This window comes from Bos javanicus, chromosome 10 (assembly GCF_032452875.1).
Source record: "Bos javanicus breed banteng chromosome 10, ARS-OSU_banteng_1.0, whole genome shotgun sequence".
NCBI classification, from domain to species: Eukaryota; Metazoa; Chordata; class Mammalia; order Artiodactyla; family Bovidae; genus Bos; species Bos javanicus.
Window position 1 is genome coordinate 1257703 of NC_083877.1, and position 13597 is coordinate 1271299.

Genomic DNA, 13597 nt, shown 5'->3' on the forward strand with positions numbered 1-13597 from the left:
AAATTATTGAAATCTAAAGTTAAAAAAATTAAAATTTCAAAACAGCTATCTTGAAAAGCTATTTATTCCAATGTGTTCTCTTAAATTATTCTTGTAAATTCTGAGTTACGAATCTCAAAAAAATGCAGTTAATTTATAGATCCAGTTACTCTGTCTCAAGATGACACCACCGAGCGTGACTACATTCCTACTTTCTTGTGAACAGGTTGTGTCTATTCCATAATAAAAATTAAGCTCATTTCTTTTCTGTTTTACTGAGATAGAATATACATATGAAAAGCACACCAATCTTAAATTTCTTATATAATCCAAGTATCCATGTAATTGCCACCCAGGGAAGACACAGAACATTTCCAGTATCTCAGAAGGTTCCCTTTTGTCCCTTACCAATCAATATTCATTCTCCAGAAGTATCTAGTACTCTGATTTTTGTTACCAGTTAGCATGCTTGTGAATTGCATATAAATGAAGTCACATAGTACACAGTCTTTTGTGTCTTGTGTTTTTTGCTCACCAAAGTCTCTATGACACTCCTCCCATGCTACTGTATGTATCAGTTATTTAATACTGTGCAGCTGTCCACTGTATGACTAGATCTCCACTGATACATCCCTTATCCTTTTGATGGGCATTTGGGTTGCTGCCAGGTTGGAAGCTATTATGAAGAATGCTACTACGTACATTCCTGCACTTATCTCCAGGTGGACACACGTACTCACTTCTCTTGAATATGTATCTGGAGGTTTAAATGCTTAGTCACAGTGATTAACTTTAAAAGAAACTGCTGAATGGTTTTTCAAAGTGTTTGTGCTATTTTATACTCCTACCAGCAAGGTTTAAGTTTGATTCTTCCTAATTATAGATTCCAATTCTCTGTTGAGATTTTCTGACTCTTTATCCATTTAATCCATCATTTTTTCCAAATCATTTAAAATAATTATGTTAAAATCCTTGACTCTTACTTACAATATGTAGATCATCTTGGGATTTGTTTCTATTACCTATTTGCTCTGTTGGTTATCAGTCATTTTCCTATTTCTTTGTATTTCTTGTAACTTTTAACTGTATGCCAGTCATTATGTATACAAGAACAAGAAAGACTTGAGATTGGAGTTTCCCTTACAGAGTTTGCCCTTTCTACCACTGGGGTCTGATTTCCTTCAACCAATAACTGAAAATGGGTTGCAGATGCAGTTTAAGTGAAATTCATATGGGATTTCCTCATACCCACATACCAACATAGCTCAGTTGGTAAAGAATTCGCCTGCAATGCGGGAGACCTGGGTTCGATCCCTGGGTTTGGAAGATCCTCTGGAGAAGGGAAAGGCTACCCACTCCAATATTGTGGCCTGGAGAATTCCATGGAATGTATAGTCCATGGGGTTGCAAAGGCTTGGACATGACTGAGTGACTTTCCCTTTCGCATCTGATTTGGTTTGCTGAGTTCTTTCAATGTATCTCTTCTGTTAAATTTAGACTAAGGAGACCTGCTATGTGAAAGTATTCCTTGGCAGGATGTTCCTCCTAACATTCTGCTTCCTAGTCCACCCCAGCATCTTTCCCCTCAACAAGACTCAGCTAACATCCCATGTTTTTGGAGAAAATGTGAGAAACCAGTCATACACTTGGAGCTCCTCTAAACGTCAATACTTCACATGTGCCTGTGTGTCTGTCAACAGTGGAGTCTTCATGCCTGTGCCAATGATTAGCAGTCTATCCCCACAATCAGCAAACACCCCTGGGAATAAAATTACTGGTGATCTCAGCTCATCTAGAAAGGGCTCTTTCCTCTTAGGAATTTTAGTTAACATAGTCCTTGATGATTTTACAGTTCTCCAATGTCTTTAAAAGAATGGTTTTTGTTTTTATCCAGTGTTTTCTAGTTGCTGCGGTAGGGCTGATTAATTGCTTGGAGCTGCATACTGAATACAGCCTAAAAAGAAGTCCTTAATTTCAAAGAGGTTTTTAAAAGAAAATGCTACACAACTACAAAGCAATTCCAAACAAAATATTTCACAAGAATGTTTTGAGAAATGATGGTTTTTTAAATTAATATGTAATTTTAAAGGAGAGAATACTCATTTGTATTTATAAATTCTGGAAGTTTGGTTTTACAAAATCGTATGCTGCTGCTGCTGCTGCTAAGTTGCTTCAGTTGTGTCCGACTCTGTGCGACCCTTTAGATGGCAGCTCACCAGGCTCCCCTGTCCCTGGGATTCTCCAGGCAAGAACACTGGAGTGGGCTGCCATTTCCTTCTCCAATGCATGACAGTAAAAAGTGAAAGTGAAGTCGCTCAGCCGTGTCCGACTCTTGGCGACCCCATGGACTGCAGCCCACCAGGCTCCTCCATCCATGGGATTTTCCAGGCAAGAGTACTGGAGTGGGGAGCCATAATCAAACATTATTTTAAAAACATGTTAAGATTTTAAAACCATGAGAGAATTAATTATTACAGACAAATTACTGTGGTCATATAGGTGAACAGAAAATATCAATGAGTAACTGTGTCATTTCAAGGGAGTTTTAACTTGACCCACTTCTGTTTTTCTCGCTATGTCATAGTTACTGATATCTTTCATTACTAGATAAAGGTATACTTGGTAATTAAATCTTCAAAATAAATTATCATCTATGCCAATTTGAATTTTTACTTCTCATTTTTTTTCTTACACTCTGAAAATAAAAGATACTCTCCATGTAGATGGTTTAACAGTTAAAAAACAATTTATAAATACTTCATTTTACTAAAATGCAAGAGATATAAACAGTTGGTTAAATTTTTACCTAGATATATTTTTCTACACCATGCCATCTTTCAATTTAAATGCTTCATACTTCACCATATTTTGGAGAAGGAAATGGCAACCAATCCAGTACTCCTGCCTGGAGAATTCCATGGACAGAGGAGAGGGACAGGCTGCAGTCCAAGGAATCGCAGAGTTGGACATGACTGTGCAACTAACTTAACTTTTCACCATATTTATCATGCTGTGATACTCAGTATTTTAAAGTAAATCACACTGACTTCCTGCCCTGGAGTAAAAAGTATAGTATATAATTTCCCTTAAGTTTAGCTATAATTGCTGCATTCTTATTCTAAATCCCACAAAATCTGTAGTTTATTTTAATTACAGAAGCATCAAGTATATACATAACAATATATGTATGAGAATAATGTAACGAACTCCCATGTATCCTCACGTTAGTTCAATAATTATCAACTCACGGGCTTCTTTCATTTATACTTATAACCACTTCCTCCATTTCTCCCTCAACCCAAATTTATTTGAAAAACCAATCTCAGTCATCATACTGCTTTTTCTCTAAAAAAATTCTACATATATATTTAAAAAGGGATTCTTTCTAAACACAACCACAATGCCATCATTAGACCTAAAAAATAAACAGTTTCTTAATATTCTCAAATACAGTCAATGCTCACATTTCCTTAACTGCTGTACACATATTTCCCTGACTGTCACATACACAGAGAATATTTTTATACTATCAATGACATGTAATCAATAGCAAAGCAGTATTCTCTTTTGCCACTAGATGGTACTACTGTATAAATTTCAGAAATCCTGGAATTATCTAGTTGGAAGAGACACACCTTGCCGTCCCACATTACATATGAATGATCAGTAAACTTAATACAAGATCATATGATGTATTACAAAGTCTAAAAAGTGATTTTTTTTTGAGAAATAACCATTGTTTCGGATTAACTTTAATCCAATGTAGTAAATTCCAATGTTTCCAAATGTCTTTTCACACATCAATATTTTAAGACAAAACAAACAGAGCATGGTTTCCTGTTAATATCATAAAGCTGCTGCTTCTTTTTTTTTTTTTTCAAAAAGCTTCTTGAAAGGAGAGATACATAAATAATTTCAGTAAAAGGGCATAACTGCTATGATACCATACTCTAAATCCTCAAGAAATATGTGGATGGCTTTGCAAGGATGTCTGTAAAAAGACTCACTGAGCAGTAATCAATTCATGGTTGAATTCAGACATATCTTAAATACTAATATTCATGATATATATTATACCCCACTGCTAAGAGGTCAACCTGGTATTCCATTGCAGAAATTTAAGGACCTGACATATTGTTACTCTGAGAGCCATTCCACACTTCAGCATTCCCATCCATGGAGATGGATCTAAAGGTATGTTAAAATGTTTCACCAAAATGAAGTTTCAATTTGCTCTAGTTAAAAAAAAAGATAAAATTTTAAAAGACTCAGAATTCTGCACAAGAGACATTCAGACAGGTGTGCTAGGAAGAATTCTCTACAAAATATACTTCTGAAGCAGATAAATGATTAGTCCTGCTGGGGAGTTTAAATTTTGTATCTTTAAACTTTTAAAACCACATGTCATGTACAATAATTTTAGATACATTATGTTGATCAGTGTTAAAATACCAAACTACTCTTTTTTAACCTAGTAAATAATTGATTCAGCTGTTGTCATGGTTTGTGGTGAGAAAAAAAATGTTTCTTTAGAGTCTATAGAAAAAAATATTTCTTTATGAAGGATTTGAGATAGGTATCTTGGAGATCTGTCATTGCTACTGCCACAGAAATAGGCAACAGAGTAGAAAATATTTATGGATAGAAGAGAAAGAAAGGGAGAAAGAGAAAAAGAAAGAAAGGTTCATATGAGTAAAAGGCTAAACTGCTATGATATTTAATAAAAAGTTAAAAGAGGAGCAGCTCAATAGTTCAGTTAATACACAGAAGCTTGAAGAATAAGAGAGACCTCAAAATGCATGGAAAAAGAAATAGAAGAGAATAATAAATGAATAAGGAATAAGAGTAGTGAGCAGACAGGAAGAAGAGGGTCAGAAACCCAGATGGTAAAATAGCCAAGGCCAAGAAAAAACATGTAGCAAGAAGGATTTTTTTTTTTTTTTAAAGAGAAGGAGGTAACAGCTTTGTTGATGACCTCCAGTTCTAGTAAATTCAGTGAGAGGACAATCTGCCTAACTGGAAATTCAAACAGTTAAAGTTTTAACTGCACTTATTTTGAAATAAGAACATATTTTCCCAGGGCACACTGAATATTTTATAACTTTTCATGGAGGTTATCACAGCTTTTCAATGCTATATAGAAAACCAATTTCAGGGCTTGAAGGTGTCATGGACATCATCTGTTAGTGCAATGACTACTTTTCAAATAAAGCAATTTAATTCTAGAAGGGCACCCTACAGTCTGTAGCTCAGCTTATGGCAAAACCAGAAATAGAATCAGGTACTAATCTTCACTGCAGGACTCTTCTCATTAGGTCACCCCAAATTTCTTGATGATCTGTCACTGTAGCACGTAAGTGACGACAGGATCTGAGGGGGTTGGGGATGTGACTGTGATCTCTTTTAATCCTTATGATAAATCCTACAGCTGCGAGGCTAGCTTCTACGAATCACACAGGACCCCCAGCCTCACTATAGCGATGGTGAAGTTGGTCTCTCATCTTTAAGCTTAAAAATAACTAAGGACTAACTACTTAGTCACTGTGGTTTTATAATCATTTTCTTTATATGATTTGCTGGATGAACTAAAAACATTTGGACTGAAAATATCAATGTTAACTTTTGCAAGAGTTTACAAATTATTGCTTAACTTAAAAAATACACTTCTAAGTAAGTGAAGTGTCTAACCCCAAGTTTACAGGAAGAAACATGGAATAAAAACGGATAAACTACAATTTAAAGTCACAGTCTTGATACCTTCATATTAGATGCCTCAGTTTCCAGTTTTGTAAGATGATTGGAATTATCTTCTAGCTCTTGTCGAAGATTTGAGTTCTCCATCTTCAGGGCCTCAACTTGCTTTAACAACTGATCATATGAAGCTGCAGCCATCCTTGGCTACCCCTGGACCTATAAGGTTAAAAAGGATTTTGAAATTCACTACTGAAAAATAGAGTGGCTGCTTGTTACAAAGAAAGGGATAAAGAAACAAAACCTCCAGACATTTAATAAGAGCTGTGTTAATGTAGCGGTTTCAGTCTCAAAACAACAATGTGCAAGCGGCAGCATCTGAGAAGATGAAACACCGAGGCTTTAAAGACAAATAAGATTTAAAACAGAAGAGAGCTTCAGTAGTGCTTGAAAAACACCTGCCTTTTCACAGGTGGGTAAGATTTCTATCAGGTTAGAATTTTTTCGAGGTTTCAGAGATACTTTAAATGGTCTTACAGACAAGATTTAGGAAATGCAGTTATTGATAAGAAATATATTTATATTGGTCATATTAATTTACTTCTGGATTTTGTCCAATAATCACACAATTTTATAGCCCAAATGGATTAATGAGATTAGGTATATGCAGTCTACCACTTTTCATTTGATAAAAAGCTAGTCTTAAAACATTATCCATGGGGAAATACTAAGTTCCAAGAAGGCCTCACTAAAAAGGCGGTCATTTAACAAAATAGACACAAGGGAGAAGATTGGATTGAGACTTCAAATCTTTTGGAAAGAAAGATGATAATAATTGCTAATATAAAATTCTATTACATTTATCCAAAAGGATGAATATAATAGGCCATGCTATGGCATACGTATCACGGGACCCACTGTGCTCACATTGAGGCTGAAAGACACTTGAAGAAAACGGATGATTTTAGGAGACTGTCAAAGAGAAGTGAAGCAGAGGCTGGCTATTAATTACATTACCATGAAAGAAGAGGGGAGAAAAGAAAGATATAGAGGACAGTCAGGTAATAAGAGGTCCTTGGCCTGAAGAATTAGAGAATGCTAGAAGTTATGTTCAGACTAACGAAGTTCCAAAGACCCAGATCCTCTTTGTAGTTTAATTTCTATGGAATAAATTTCTACCTATCTCTAAGAGTTAAAAAGTATAACAGAGTTTGTACTCAAACAATACTTAATAGATCTGGACATTAAAAAAATGTTTCTGCAGTAAAAATCCACGATACGAAATAAGGCACACAAATTACAACACTCGCTTGTCATGACAATATTGTAGTTCAGCAACTGGAAGGGATTCCCTAACAAGGGAAATCAAGTGACACAGGTCCCGTCTGTTCTGCAACAGCTAGGGACGATAAATCTGGTGCAACCCACTGTCAACTGGGGAGGAAACAGAGTCCTGGATGGTGGAGATCACCCTCAAAAATCTTCATGCCTGAAAAGAATGAGCACTAGACTTGTATTTGGAGACACTGGTCTTAATTTCAGTCTTGGTCACGCCTTTACCTTTGCCCCTGAATTTTAATTCACTTCACCATTTGTAAAATGGACATTTACTACCTTTTCTAATATAATTTACAGGGATATTGTTAGAATTGAGAAACAAAATGATGGTCTAAAAATAAAAGTCCTGTGTAAGTTATATGATGAAAATACACTTGAAACGTAACTTCCTTAGTAAGACCTAATGTTAATCTACTGTTATAAGCCTCAGTCCTCTGACCAATGGACAAGAGGTGAACTCTTTTGAAAAAGGACTGAGAAGGTATATCAGAAACAAAGGAGAAGTTCACAGGTGGGATCACTTATCTGTTTTGTGTGCATGCATGCTCAGCTGTGCCTGACTCTTTGCAACTCCACGGACAGCAGCCCACCAGGCTCCTCTGTCCATGGGATGATCCAGGCAAAAATACTGGGGTGGGTTGTCATTTCTCCTCCAGGGTATCTTCCTGACCCAGGGATTGAACCCCATTCTCCTGCGTCTCCTGCATTGGCAAGCGGTTTTTCTACTACTGAGCCACCTGGGAAGCCCTATCTATTTTATACCGTACCACTAATAGGCATCTCTACAAAGACGCAGCGCATTAAAAATCACATGACAAAGGTGGGACGCTGACAGCATTTAGTAACATAAGCCCTAAAATTCCTCATTCCAAATAAAATCCTAACAGGCAACTTCCCACTAAAATAGTATGAATAAGAGAAAAAGTAATAATACAGGGAAAGAGAAAATCACCGGAATTATGTTAAGACACAGAGGTTATAACCATACACAATCACAAAAAAAGCCGGGTGGGCAAAATGAGCAAGGGACTACTACAGTGCTCTTTATTGGAACAAAAAAGAATTCAGCCCTTTAGGTGGACAATTAAAACATTCCATCATTTTTTTTTCTCTCCCTCCAGAATCAAAACATTTAAGTCATTTCTGCTTTAGAAAGCAGGATGTTTTCATATAATTTTATGAGAAAAATAAGATGTTTCGAGGTAATACTTTGCCTTATGTCCTTTTAATATGTTGCAGCCATACCTAAGTCAAAATTGCTTAATGCAAAATTTAAAAAAAATCATAAATTTGTTTTAGAAAGCCTTTTAAACAATCACAAGAATTTCATACAAAATATATCGTAAATGCAAACCACCCAGCATCATTAAAAAAAAAACCTCAAAATTTATCTGATGAAATGGGTAAAATCTCTGACTCTTTCACATTACTGAGAATATACAGAGATCTAAATATGCTTTTCAGAAAGTGAAAGGGTTAGTTGCTCAGCCCTGTCCAACTCTTTGGGAGCCCATGGACTGTAGCACGCCAGGCTCCTGTCGATGGAATTCTCCAGGCAAGGATACTGGAGAAGGGAGTCATTCCCTTTTTCAGGAGATATTCCTGATCCAGGGATCAAACTCAGGTCTCCTGCATTGCAGGTGGATTCTTTCTGAGTCACCGGGAGTCAGGGTATGCACTAAAGAGATTCTCATCCCTTAAGAGTAGGGTAGGGGAGAAGAAAGTAAAAGGACTGTTATTTAGACTTGTATCCTCATGTTCACTGGAAACAAATTCACAAGGATCCTAAGAAATTAATGCAAGGAGGCAGAAAAGTTTAGGTAGGTAAGGGATACTCAATTAGAACTAAATCTGAAAGATTCTTTATTATAAATTAAGAAGTTTGGGATTTAAAAAAACGTTAAACTGCTTTTATTCTTTTGGTTTAATGAATTTTAAAAAAAGATGTATTTGTCAGTACTGTTAGATGGTAATGAAAAAAGAAGAAAACATCAATACAAAAATAAACCAAAAGAATCATAAAAGACTACTTTGCTCAAGTCTATGTAAACAAACTTGAAAACGAAATAGAGAATTTACTAGAAAGTGTATTTTATCAAAACTAACCACAAGAGAAGGAAAATCTAAAATTTACAACAAAAATCATTGTTGTAAAATTGATTATCATTCAGCCCATTAATAGAGCTACACAGAAGAAAAATATTATCATGCCAAAGGTGATGAAAAGACGCTTTAAAAATTCAATGCCCATTCTTGTTAAAAATACTGGATATAAAAGCACACTTTTTTAACACAATGTATTTCAGCCCCACAATAAGCCAGCACCACCCAATGAGGAAATACTAGATACACTATATTACTAAAGTCAGGGAAAGCCCCATTTTTACCACTCTTACTCGTTTTATCAGTCAACACAGAATGAAATTAGAAACGAATACTACTGGCAGGGATACAATGAAATAGCTAGAATATCCAAAAGAACCAACTAAATATTACTACAACAAGATAATCTAGTAATTTTGTGAAGTATAAAACATACAGAAATCTTTCCTTTACATGTACAAAGAGAAACTAGATAAAAGATAAAATGGAAGAAAAGATCTTATCTATAATTTAAAAAAACAGGCATAAACTGAATAAAGAGTTCAAAACATGTATGAGGAAAACTATGGAACACTTCTGAGAGACACAAAGGTAGATTTCAACAAATGGAAAGACATATCTTGTTTGCGTACTAAAGATTCAGTATCATAATGATGTCATTTCTCCCTGAGTTAATTTTACATGGTCCCAATATAAATACTATATAAAATATTTTTTATTTTGTTTTCTACAGGTAGACAACTGAAAAAAACAAAAAAAGGGAAAATATGAAGGGAAGATCAAGAGTATACCTACGTCATATTAAATTAGTGCTACAAAGCCATTGTAAGCAAAACAGTATGAAGTTAACTGTACTGTATCAGTAAGCTAATTTCTTAGTTCTTGTCATTATACTATGGATATATAAGATGTTAACATTAGGAAAAATTGAAGGGTACATAAGAACTCTCTTATTTTTCTAACTTTTATAAGTACAAAGTTATTTAAAAATAAAAAGGCTTTAAAAAGCTATGAAACTGGCAGATGAAGAGATCAACCAAGGGAACACATTTTTTTAAATTCCAGAAGTATATGTGAAGTTAGTCATAATAAAGGCAGCATCTCAAAGACAGGTCAGAAGATGGACTTTACACAAGCGGCCAGGGCAGCAGGACAGCCACGAGGACACATGCAGCGGCATCCACTCCTCCCCTACACTTTAGGGGGGACTACAGGAGGACAGGGGTGCAAATGCTGAAGGACATCATACGGCATTTAAATTAGAGAAAAGAGCTGTGCTTTCAATTAAAAATGCTGAAATGGAATACACCCTCTTCCAAGGAGGCTATTATAGAGCAATGGACATTTTAATTTTAACTTATTTGTGAAAGGGTAAGGCACACGGAAGGCCTGCTGGACCTCTGAAATGATTGTCTATTACTAGAATAGGGGTAATCAATCAAGTTCTTAGGTTACGTCAAACAAATGGGAAAGGTATAAAAGCATAACTACTTTTAATTAAACAGGATACATCCATGCAGTGGAATATTACACTGGCATTAAAAAAATGAGGTTGATGTAAAAACAAAAAGAAGAGAGAAAACAAGACAGTATAGATCACTATGTCTCATACTGGTCATCCTGTTCTAGTAAAAAATAAAAGGGTTGTAAAAAGATAAAGGCAGAGGAAGCAGAGATCAAATTGCCAACATCCGCTGGATTGTCGAAAAAGCAAGCGAGTTCCAGGAAAACATCTCTTTCTGCTTTATTGACTATGACAAAGCCTCTGACTGTGTGGATCACAATAAACTGTGAAAATTCTGAAAGAGATGGGAATACCAGACCACCTGACCTGCCTCTTGAGAAACCTATTTGCAGGTCAGGAAGCAACAGTTAGAACTGGACATGGACAACAGACTGGTTCTAAATAGGGAAAGGAGTATGTCAAGGCTGTATATTGTCACCCTGCTTATTTAACTTATATGCAGAGTACATCATGCCAAACGCTGGGCTGGAGAAGCACAAGCTGGAATCAGGGTTGCCGGGAGAAATATCAATAACTTCAGATATGCAGATGACACCACCCTTATGGCAGAAAGTGAAGAGGAACTCAAAAGCCTCTTGATGCAAGTGAAAGAGAGTGAAAAAGTGGGCTTAAAGCTCAACATTCAGAAAACTAAGATCATGGCATCTGGTCCCATCACTTCATGGGAAATAGATGGGGAAACAGTGGAAACAGTGTTCGACTTTAATTTTGGGGGCTCCAAAATCACTGCAGATGGTGACTGCAGCCATGAAATTAAAAGACGCTTACTCCTTGGAAGGAAAGTTATGACCAACCTAGATAGCATATTCAAAAGCAGAGACATTACTTTGCCAACAAAGGTCCATCTAGTCAAGGCTATGGTTTTTCCAGTAGTCATGTATGGATATGAGAGTGGACTGTGAGGAAGGCTGAGTGCCAAAGAATTGATGGTTTTGAACTGTGGTGTTGGAGAAGACTCTTGAGAGTCCCCTGGACTGCAAGGAGATCCAACCAGTCCATTCTGAAGGAGATCAGTCCTGGGTGTTCTTTGGAAGGACTGATGCTAAAGCTGAAACTCCAATACTTTGGCCACCTCATGCAAAGAGCTGACTCATTTGAAAAGACCCTGATGCTGGGAGGGATTGGGGGCAGGAGGAGAAGGGGACACAGAGGATAAGATGGCTGGATGGCATCACCGACTTGACGGACATGAATCTGAGTGAACTCTGGGAGTTGGCGATGGACAGGGTGGCCTGGTGTGCTGCGATTCATGGGGGTCGCAAAGAGCTGGACATGACTGAGCGACTGAACTGAAAAAGATAAAAATGTCATTGAAAGGATATACAAAAGTACACTGGTGGCCTCTGGAAAAGTCTCAGCTCTGCTGAGAAGATGCCTTCCTTTTCATTGTATACCTTTTTGTAAAGTTTGAATATTAGAGCAAAAGGTTGGTTTTTTGAAAAGACTGAATGTTAGAGACAGACAAGATCTCAAACATATAAACTGAACAACATTCAAAGGTGGGGGGAATTGACTCAACAAGAAAGAGATAATCTTAATAGCTCTACAACTACTGAAAGCTGGAGGAGTTAAATGTTTCCTTTTCTCTGTCCAACACAAAAAATTACTGGATTCAAATGGTTTTATAAACACCTTCTACCAAACATTTGAGAAACGTATCATTCCAAACTTATGCAAACTTTTCCAAGAATAAAAATCAAGGAAATACTCCCCAACCCATTCTATGAGGCTAATATAGTCATGATATAAAAGTCAAAGATATGGTGAAAAAGGTAATCATAGGCTAATATCACTTATGAATACTGACACAAATGCCCTAAACAAAGTGTCAGGAAATAAAACACAAAAGTATAAAGAAACTATAGCAGAATCAAGCTGAGTTTACTCTAAGAATTCAAAGATGGTTTAGCACTGGATGATTTATATGTGTCATTCACTTCATTAAAACATCAAAGAAGAAAAACCATACAATCGTCTCAACAAAGAACAAACATTTGGAAAAAGTCATTATCTACTTAAAAACTCAATGAACTGGAAACAGAGAGAAGCCGTCAAAAACATTAAATGTCATTCTTAATATTGAAATACTAGAGGCATTATTTTTAAAATCAAAAGCATGCTAAGGATTCTCTACTGTTACATCATAATCCTGGAAGTTCTAATTAGGACAGGAAATTTTTTAAAAGGAAATAATACTTGAAAATGAAGAAATAAAACAAAAATCTCAAGAAATATGAAACAAGTCAGATTAAAAAAAGTAATTTTGTACCTCACCTATTTTTAATTCTTTTCTCTTTATTTAACAACCAATAGAAGTATTTATTCTCCATTCTACTTCTCTTCCTCTTTTCTACTAAAGCCAGGTAGATAGCGATAATCAGTCTCCTATCTGCTCTATTCTTTCCCCACCCCTTCCTTTCCTTTCCATTCTGTAAACTGCTACATTCATTGGCTGGACTCTGTTACTCTGTTCCAAGTGAGGGCAATTCCAAGATGGCCACCAAAATTACCTGGAACAGAGGTTGGATAATTTTCTGCAAGGGCTGGATAATAAGTCTTTGTAAACGATATGATTTCTGTCGCAACTACTTGACTTTGTTGCTGTAGCACAAAAGCAGCCACAGACAATACACAAATAAATGCACATGACTGTGTTCCAATAACACTGTTTTCAAAAACAGCAGCAATTTGCTAACTCCTGGCCCAAAGCATTAATTCACAATTCTGGTTTCCAAGCCCCTTAAGGTAGCCCACATAATTTCAAAGGCTACTGAGAAATTTCAAAATTAGTATTTTACTATTTATTTATTGGCTGCACCATGAAGTCTGCAGAATCTTAATTCTCAAACCAGGGATTGAACACGGGCCCATGGCAGTGAAAGCACCAAGTGCTAATCACTGGACTAGTAGAGAATTGCCTAGTATTTTTTTCTTAAAGAAGAAGTAACCTGAAAAGAGACC

At 36.1% G+C, this 13597-nt stretch overlaps 1 protein-coding gene across 9 annotated transcripts in view; it reads right to left on the bottom strand.

The window, feature by feature from the left end:
- Positions 1-13597, bottom strand: part of APC (APC regulator of WNT signaling pathway) — a 131304-nt gene that overhangs the window by 68436 nt on the left and 49271 nt on the right. For 4 of the 9 annotated variants that reach the window (XM_061429897.1, XM_061429894.1, XM_061429892.1 and 1 more), the window contains exon 2: positions 5737-5889. The exons of the other annotated variants lie outside the window; for them this stretch is intronic. In XM_061429897.1, coding sequence (XP_061285881.1) covers positions 5737-5871 — 135 coding nt within the window. In that variant the 5' untranslated portion in view covers positions 5872-5889. The remainder of the gene's footprint in view (positions 1-5736; positions 5890-13597) is intronic. 9 annotated transcript variants of the gene reach the window in all.